Genomic DNA, 9942 nt, shown 5'->3' with positions numbered 1-9942 from the left:
CTTGTAGTGTATATCCTTTGGTTGGTTGATGATGCATGGAGGGGATTGTAACCATGGCAATGAAATGATATACAATAGGATGAATGTAAAACTAATGTTCTCCCATGTAAACTATCACATAATTCACAATAAAACATTAAAATGAAAAAGAACATTTCAAGATCTATCTTGAAGTCCAGGGTTGTCTGAGATAGGGTTAATATTTTTTACATCTATCTTGTCATTATGAATAATATGCAGTGCATGCAGTGCTACAGCACATAGTCTGCTGATGTTATTCTCAGATGTCCACTCTTAGATGCCACAGTTATGATTTATAAAGATACTGACAATAAAAGGCAAAGAAAATGAAAACTAAAGATAAAAAGAAAAATGAGATCTTCAACTTATGTCAGAACTGTTTGGGGGCAGAGTTATTGGAAAGGAACCCTGTCATAAATCAGGGACTCCCTGTAGTCTGGGACTTGGGAGGTAGATTCACACTGGAGGCACAAGCTTAGGAGTCATTGGAAGGTATGTGACAATTAAAACCATGAAAATAGATGATATTGCCCTGGAAGACCATACAAAGGGGAAAGAGCACTGACCCTCAGAAAATGCCAGCATGAGGTTGATGACGTTAGAACAAGGTAATGTTAAGAATATAGCTATGGATCAAGCTCACCATTGAAGCCATGCATGTTGGTAGAGTTGAGGACATCCATAAAAAGTTAAGCTGTTAAAATGCTACTGATGCAGATATCTACTTTTGGTTGGCAAATCCAAGGATTTGCCATCTAAAAGTAGATATCTGCAAATCCTCATGAGCCAATATTGTTGATTGTTGTTGTTGTTAAGTGCTGTCGAGTGGATTCTGACCCATAGCGACCCTGTATAGGGTTTCCAAGTAGCAGCTTGTGAGCTTGAACCACCGATCTTACAGTTCAAATGACTCTGCAGTCTGACGCATTAGCCCACAGAGCTTGAGTTAGGAAAACATCCTTAGATAGGATACCAAAAGTACAATAAAACAAAGTCAAAAATAGATAAATTGGATTAATCAAAACTGGAAACAGAGATCATCAAGAAAATGCAAAGGCAACCCACGGAATTGAGAGAAAATACATGCAAATAGTGTTTCTGATAAGAAACTTGCAGGATGTATGAGTATAGGATGCATACAAGTCTACGATACACAAGGACTCCAATAGTAAATAAAAGCATACCTCATTGAGTGTCAACATGTCTTCAACTTTGGTAGCACCACTTTCCGGCAGAGAAATTAACACTGTTTTGGCTATATCCTTTAGTACTGTATCAATATGCATTTCACACAAGTCACTGATCTACCAAAAAGGAAACAGAACACAGCAAATAATAACAATTAAAAAGAAAAAAACCCTCTTCTTTCCTTTAGAGGAGACTTTTCATCTCAAAATATATTTGCGTTATGAATAAATGTATAGGGTTCAACCAGAAACTTACATCCTGGGCCAAGCATAATTCAGTGGAAATTTTAGGAAAACATCTGAAAAGAAAGTTTGACAAAGAACTAAACTTTTAATGAGCAGCAACACAGCTACTTATCACCTTTAACCTTCATTCCAGCACAGGAGGTAAGTCCCAACTTCACACCTTAAGTCATCAAGGCACAGAGAAGAGAAGAAATACATTTATAGTAAACTTTGTTGTTGTTGTTAGGTGCCATTGAGTCGGTACTGACTTACAGAGATCCTGTGCATAACAGAACGTAACAGTGCTTGGCCCTGGGCCAACCTCACAATCGTTGCTATGCATGAGTCCGTTGGTGCCGCCACTGTGCCAATCCATCTCGCAGGGGGTCTTCCTCTTTTTCTCCAACTCTCCACTTTACCAAAGTCAAGTCTCTCCTGACAATATGTCCCAAGTATGAAAGACGAAGTTTGGCCATCCTGGCTTCCAAGGAGCACTCTGGCTGTACGTCTTCCAACACAGATTTGTTTGTTCTTTTGACAGCCCATGGTACTTTTCATATTCTCCTATTACACAATCACTCAAATGCATCATCAAAAATTTTCATAAGTGGACCAACAAATAACATGGTGACAAATGGACAAAAGATGACGTTGTCAAAGACTTCATTTTGCTTGGATCCACAATCAAAACTCACGGAAGCGGCAATCAAGAAATAAATGATGCATTGCATTGGGCAAAACTGTCAGTGAATAAAGAAGGGGATGGTGAATGGTTTACAATCAGGAAAGATGTGTGCCAAGGTTGTATCCTTTCACCATATTTATTCAACCTGTAAAATTGTTGTTGTTACATGCCATTGGGTCAGCTCCAACTCATAGTGACCCTGTATAAGTTTTCAGATGAGCGTCTGGTGAGTTCAAGCTCTTGCGGTCTAGTGCTTATCCTACAGCACCACAACCGGACTCCATAATCAATCTTATGATACTGAGTAAATAATCCAAGAAGCTAGATTATATGAATAAAATCATGGCATCAGGATTGGAGGAAGGATCATTAACAACCTTAGATATGCAGATGATACAACCATGCTTGCTGGAAACGAAGAAGACTTAAAATACTTATTGATGAAGATCAAAGACCACAGTCTTCAGTATGGATTCAGCACCTCAATATAAAGAAAACAAAAATTCTCATAAAGGGACCAATAAATAACATTGTGACAAATGGAGAAAAGATGAAGTTGTCAAAGATTCCATTTTGCTTGGATCCACAGTCAAAACTCATGGAAGCAGCAATCAAGAAATCAAATGATGTATTGCATTGGGTAAAACTGCTGCATAAGACCTCTTTACAGTGTTCAAGAACAAAGATGTCAGTTTGAAGACTACAGTACACCTGGCCCAAGCCATGGCATTTTCAGTAGCCTCATATGCATGTGGAAGTTGGACAATGAATAAGAAAGACCATAGAAGAATCAATGCATTTTAATTATAGTGTTGGAGAATATTAAAAGTACCATGAACTTCCAGAAGCACAAACCAATCTGTCTTGGATGCAGTACAGCCAGACTGCTCCTTAGAAGCCAGGATGACAAGACTTCATCTCATGCACTTTGGCCATAGTATTAGGAGGGGCCAGTCCCTAGAGATGAATATCATACTTGGTAAAGTAGAGGATTAGTGACAAAGAGGAAGACCTTCAATGAGATGAACTGACACCATGGTAGCAACAATAGACTGAAACAACAATTGTGAAGATGGTACAGCACTGGGCATGGGGTCACCACCTAACAACAACAACAACAAGACTTCTATAATGCCTTCAACAAATTGATAAAATCATGCCCAATTATGATGGCTTTAAAGAGATGAAAAGATTGGCAAGCAGCCAGAAACTTTGCAAGTAAAGTTTCTAAATTTCTTTCAGAAAATATAACTATGAATTAGAGATTTCTGGTCACACATTAGTGTCATCAAGCAAAGATGTATTTTTAAAAACCAAACCAACCAACCAACAAAAAACCTCTATTGTGACAAGAACAAGACAACCTTAATGCAAAAGTTCCAATGTTGCACAAGAAAGACAAAGCATTATTTTTTTTAATGGATTTCCTTTTAGTTAAAAGGTACACCCTTTAAAGAGTTTTTGTGGATTTTCAAACTATTACTTGTATCCTGTGTATTAATGTATTAATAATGAATCAAATTAATAAATCCAAGGACATATTGCTTTAGGCAAATCTGCTGCAAAAGACCTCTTTAAAATGTTAAAGAGCAAAGATGTCACTCTGAGGACTAAGGTGCCCCTGACCCAAGCCATTGTATTTTTAATCACCTCATATGCATGTGAAAGTTGAACAATAACAATAAATAAAGAAGACCAGAGAAGCTTCAAAGATTCAATGAGTTCCAATTATGGTGTAGGTGGAAGAATATTGAAAGTATCATGGCTGCCAGAAGAACAGACGAGTCTGTCTTGGAAGAAGTACGGCCAGAATGCTCCTTAGAAGCATGGATGGCAAGACTTCATCATCACTCGTATTTTGGAAAGGTTGTCAGAAGGGACCAGACCCAGGAGAATGACCTCATGCTTGGTGAACTAGACAGTCGGCAAAAAAAAAAAGAAGATGGATTACCACGGTGGCAGCGATAATAGGCTCAACCCTAACAGCACTTGCCAGAATGACATAGGACCAGGCAATGTTTCACTTTGTAGTGCATAGAGCGCTGTGAATTGGAACCAACTCTGTGGCAGCAAGCAACAACAATGGATGCAGCTTTTCTTGTGCATTCATCATACCTTCTTTAAAAGTTGATTGAACATATCCAAAACTGAGTCCACTTCTTGAAAGAAGCTCTCCAATGTTAAAGATGACCACGTTAATATTGTGAGTCCTTGTCTCAACACAGATTCCACCTAAGAAAAGATAAAATATAACAGCTTCCATTGTTTACCCAAGCATCTGTATTACACAGTAAAGGCTTCTTTTATTACCTGGAAATAATGTAGCTTATATTTCCTTAATAATATTTTCCCCTGCATTATACATAATAAAGATGACTATTTGGTTGCCTGTGAAATAATCATGGATTTTTAGAAAGTGCTCATTATTTAGATTTAGTGGTTTTTCAAAGCAACAAATCTTAGATAAGAAATCACTCTGTAGAAAAAAAACAGAGCTGTAATGTTGAACTAGAAAGATAGATGGTCTAGGCAAGAAGTGCTGTTGTGTGCTGTGGAGTCCATTATGACTCACAGTGACCCTATAGAACAGAGTCGAATTACCCCATAGGGTCTCCTCAGCTGTTTTCTTTAAAGGAGCAGATGTTGTTCTTAAGTGCCATCGAGTAGACTCATAGCAAACCTGTATATAGCTTCCAAGGGTTTGAACTGCCACCTTGTGATTCAAATCAACCTTGCAGTCTAGACAGGAGCAGATTGTTGTTGTTAAGTGCTGTCGAATCAGTTCTAACTCATAACGACCCTGTATAGGGTTTCTGAGGAGCGGCTGGTAAGTTTGAACCACGGTTCAAACCAACCTTGAGGCTACGGCGCCACACCAGGACTTCTAGATGGCAACAGACAACCAGGTCTTTTTTTGTTGTGAAGCCATTGGTAGGTATGAAGATGCTCTAATATTCATAATCCATAGAGCTAGAATCTAACTTTAAATAACAGAGAAACAAATATAAGCTTGCAATATTACCAACCTTTTTCATTTTAGGGGTCATCAAGTTAACAAACACAGTAGGAACTTCCTGACATAGCTCGTCATAATACTGCAGAAGACCCTGTTCAAAGTCAAAATGGCATAGTTCAGTTCATTTTAAAGCAGCAGTCAGATTTTGATTCATACTAAACCAGAAAGTGGCAGCATCAATGGGCTCAAGCAAGCATGGCAACAATAGTGAGGTTGGTCCAGGATCGGGCAGTGTTTTGTTCTGAGTCGGTACCAACTCGGTGGCACCTAACAACAACAGCAAACCAGAAAACCAAGTCTGTGGCCATCAAGTCAGTTCTGACTTACAGCAACCCTGTAGTCCAACTGCACCACAAGATTTCTAAGGATGTACACTTCAGTTTGTAGAGCATCAGACTTTTAATCTGAGGGTCCAGGATTCATGTCCCTATTCAGGCGCTACTGCTTTTGACTCTAGCTGTGGCGTTGTGTATAAGCACAGGACTATGAACCACAGGTTGTCAGTTCAAAGCTACCAGCTGCTCCTTGGAAAACCTATACAGGGTCACTATGAGTGGCTCGATGGCACTTAACAGTTTTTACGGGAAATGCCACATTTTTTCCTGCGGAGCAGCTGGTGGATTCAAGCCACCAATCTTTCAGTTAGCATTCAAGTACTTTAAGCCACTGTACCACCCAGGGCTCCTCTTGGATTTATACCAGTAAAAGTTAATTATACCAGTTTCCATACAGTCCTACTGACACATGGGCTGCTCATTTAAATTTAAACTGATAAACCTTACATTTTCCTCACCTGTAAACTATCTGAGCTTCCCCTTTAAACAAGTCAATGGAATTTTCTAGACTTTTGTTACTAATACTTATTATGTAATTGTCTTTCTAGATTTTTTTTTTAATACTTTGAATGTAGTTTTTCTTGTTAACTGCTATCGAGTCAGTTCCAACTCATAGAAACCCTGTATAGGGTTTCCTAAGTGAGGCTGGTGGGTTTGAACCGGTAACCTTGTGGTTAGCAGTCCAGGGCTTACCCTACAGTGCCACATCAGGATCATATAACAGTTCAAATAATTGCCTTTCGATAATATCTGTCATTATTTCTTTCCCCCCTTCTGCTCTTTGCATTTTGACATACTAAAACGCACTTATTTTATCACTTAATATCATTTGTTTGGTTTTTTATCAAAACAAATTTAACTTCCCCACACAATCAGAATTATTAAGCCTATCTACTTTCTTTTAGATAGTTTCTCAGATGAACCATGATGCTTAATTTTTATTAATTAGTCATTGATTTCATTGTGTAGTAGAAGTGAATTCAAGTTACTTTTACCAAAATTTAAAAATTAATGTTTCAAAATTGACTAAGTAGATTCAAAATTATTTATTTATTCCATCCCTTATAGTTGAGCATATATCGCTTTTATTTATGTTTGGCCTTTAACAAAAGACTCTGACTTTCAGGGTTTCACTTAATGCTAGCCCAAACCCTCTAAAGATACAATGCAAGTAATGATATTCTGAATTTATAATAGTACTTTGACAATCAATCCCCTAAAGTCACAGTTAGCCAAGACAAATACCTAGGTCTTTTGATGCCCAATCCAAGGTTTCCACAATGCCAGTGTTCCTTGGAGTTTACTTACCTATATGACAATATGATTTTGTAGAAGTTAAAACTATACAACTCTTAGTAGAAAAAATATGGATAAATCTTTATGAGGTTGTTTTTGTTGTTGTTGTTGTTAAGTGCCATCAAGTCAATTCTGACCCATTGCGACCCTGTTTAGGATTTCCAAGGAGTGATTGGTGAGCTTGAACCACCAACCTTGCAGTCTGACGCATTAGCCCACAGAGCTTGAGTTTGGAAAACATCCTTAGATATGACACCAAAAGTACAATAAACAAGGCAAAAAATAGATAAATTGGATTCATCAAAACTAGAAACGTTTGTGTATCAAAGATCATCAAGAAAATGCAAAGGCAACCCACAGAATTGAGAGAAAATACATGCAAATAGTGTCCCTGATAAGGAACTTGCAGGATGCACAAGTATAGGATGCATACGACGTATTACATTAGGCAAATCTGCTGCACAAGACCTTTTAAAAGTGTTCAAGAGCAAGATGTTAGCTTGACTAAGGTGAGCCTGACCCAAGCCATGGTATTTTCAATAACCTCATATGCATTCAAAAGCTGAACAGTGAACAAGGAAAACCATAGAAGAATTGATGCTTTTGAGTTATGGTGTTGGAGGAGAATATTAAAAGTACTATGGGCTGCTAACCTTAAGGTCAGCAGTTCGAAACTACCAGCTGCTCCGCGGGAGAAAGATGGGGCTTTCTACTCCCGTAAAGATTTACACCCTCGGAAACCCTGTACAGGGTCGCTGTGGGTCGGAACTGACTCGACGGCACTTAACAACAACAACAACAATGGGCTGCCAAAAGAACAAACAGATCTGTGTTGGAAGAAGTACTCCTTGGAGGCCAGGACGAGTGCTCCTTGGATGCCAGATCAAAGGTCTCTCATACTTTGGACATATTGTCAGGAAGGACCAGTCACTGGAGAGGTATATCATATCATGTTTGGTAAGGTGGAGGGCCAGAGAAAAAGAGGGAGACCCCCAGCGAGATGGATTGGCAAAGTGGCAGCATCAATGGGCTCAAGCGTGGCAACAATTGTGAGGATGGCCCAGGAACGGGCAGTGTTTCATTCTGTTGTGCATAGAGTCACTATGAGTCGGTACCTATTCGATGACACCTAACAACAACAACAAATCTTTTCAAGAGCAGAAAACCTCATCTTTCTCCCATAGAGCAGCTGGTGGGCTCGATCCAGTGACTTTGTGGTTTGAAACCCAGCACTTATTTTCCAGAGCCACCACATTCCCGTTAACTATTGTTGTTGTTAATTGTCTTTGAGTCGGTTCCGACCCATAGCAACCCTGTATAGTGTTTCCAAAGAGTGATTGGTGAGCTTGAATCACCAACCCTGTGGTTCAAAAGGATTTTGCAGTCCAGTGCATTAGCCCACAGTGCTACACCAGGACTCAAATCAAAACCATAGTGAGGTTCCACTTCATACCCATTAGAATGGCTACTACCAAAAGAGCAGGCAAAAACAAATATTGGTAAGGATGTGGAAAAATTGGAACCCTCATACACTGCTGGTAGGAATGTAATATGCAGCTGTTTTGACAGACAGTTTAGTGGGTCCTCAAAAAGTTAAAAGATAAAATTACTCTATGATTCAGCAATTCTACTCCTAGGTTTATCTATCTAAGAGAAAATAAAATATACATCCACAAAAAAACTTGTAAATGAATGGATATAAGCAGCAATATTTCTAAGAGCCAAAAAGGGGGGGAGGAGCAAATATCCATCAACTGATGAATGGATAAGCAAAATGTGGTATATCCATATAATGGATTTGACCATAAAAAGGAATGAAGTACTGATGCATAGTACTGCATGGATATACCTTTTTATATGTTGTTGTTAAGTGCCTTCAAATTGATTCCAACTCATTGCAACCACGTATAGGGTTTCAGAGGCTTTTTAAAAAATCTTTGCAGGAGCAGAAAGCCTCATCTTTCTCCCGCGGATAGGGTAAGCATATGGTAAATGAAAGAAGCCAGTCACAAAATGGCCACATATTGTATGATTCCATTAGTGTGAAATGTCCAGAACAGACAAATCCATAGAGCAGAGTAGCTTAGTGATTGCCAGAGGCTGGGGGTGGACAGATTGGGAGAAGATAGGGATTATTGCTAGTGGGTGCAGAGTTTCCCTTTAAAGTGATGTGTCCTAAAATTGACTGGGTGATGGCTGTACAACTCTGACCATACTAAAAGCCACTGAAAGATACACTTTAAGTGGGTGAATTGTATGGTATGTGAATTGTATCTCAATAATAGTGTTATTTTTAAAACCTGTTTTGGGCATCTCTAGTCCAATATTTTCATCTCTTTTGGTGTTGCTCTTAATGCCAAACATTAATATAATCATCATTTAAAATTTGTTATGATTTCTAGCACGGTAAATTTTTGTAATATTTTTATTACATTACATTTCCATAAAAACTTCATTATCAAGTTGTCTACACGCCCAGACATGAATTTTAATGAAACTGAAAATGGTAGATTCGTATTGACTCTTTTCAGCAAGAAGCATGAAAAGTATTTACTTATGACATAACTAATTGCAAAAGTAGCAGATACATTTTGCACCACAGCAAATAGAATTCTTTATCTTACTGAACCATCAACTATTCCATTAATTTCTATGTGTTTAATCTTTACTTACTGCCATTGAGTCGATTCCGACTCATAGAGGGCCTGTATTGGGTTTCCGAAGCTGTAAATCTTTATGGGAGGCAGGAAAAATGAAAACAATAAAGGCAGTCCGACTGATTACTACAAGAATGAGCAAGTTGTTAGCCCAGGAGACATCAAACCAACTGGTCGAGTCCCCTCAGGGCAAACCCCCTTCCAAGACTAAGACTCAATGGGAATACACACTCTGATTAGTGATCACGTTCTTCACAGATAAGGGAAAGTGAGGGAAAAACAGTGATGAAGCTGTGAGCTAAGCCCTACAATGTTCAATAGACTCCTGTGAACCCCGGGTGGAGACCTGGCGGGCCAGCAGTGTGGCAGGACCTGGGGACTCTTGGGCCCAGAGTCAGTGACATAGCCACAAAGGTCTAGAGTGGAGAGTGAAGTGTCCAGCTGATAAGAAGAGAGGACATATGCACAAGAACACCCACACTTGCAGATAATACCCACTTGACCTGGCTTCAATGACTGG

General features: G+C 38.9%; 1 protein-coding gene across 2 annotated transcripts in view; it reads right to left on the bottom strand.

Moving 5' to 3' along the window:
- DNAH8 (dynein, axonemal, heavy chain 8) overlaps positions 1–9942 on the bottom strand; it is a 391134-nt gene that overhangs the window by 315925 nt on the left and 65267 nt on the right. For both annotated transcript variants that reach the window (XM_006860428.1, XM_006860427.1), the window contains 3 exons: positions 5145–5225; positions 4234–4350; positions 1206–1325 (listed from right to left, as the gene is read on the bottom strand). In XM_006860428.1, coding sequence (XP_006860490.1) covers positions 1206–1325; positions 4234–4350; positions 5145–5225 — 318 coding nt within the window. The remainder of the gene's footprint in view (positions 1–1205; positions 1326–4233; positions 4351–5144; positions 5226–9942) is intronic.

Source organism: Chrysochloris asiatica, unplaced genomic scaffold (assembly GCF_000296735.1).
Source record: "Chrysochloris asiatica unplaced genomic scaffold, ChrAsi1.0 scaffold00038, whole genome shotgun sequence".
Lineage (NCBI taxonomy): Eukaryota > Metazoa > Chordata > Mammalia > Afrosoricida > Chrysochloridae > Chrysochloris > Chrysochloris asiatica.
Note: the sequence above shows the minus strand (reverse complement) of the source record. Positions and strands in the feature narration are given on the sequence as shown.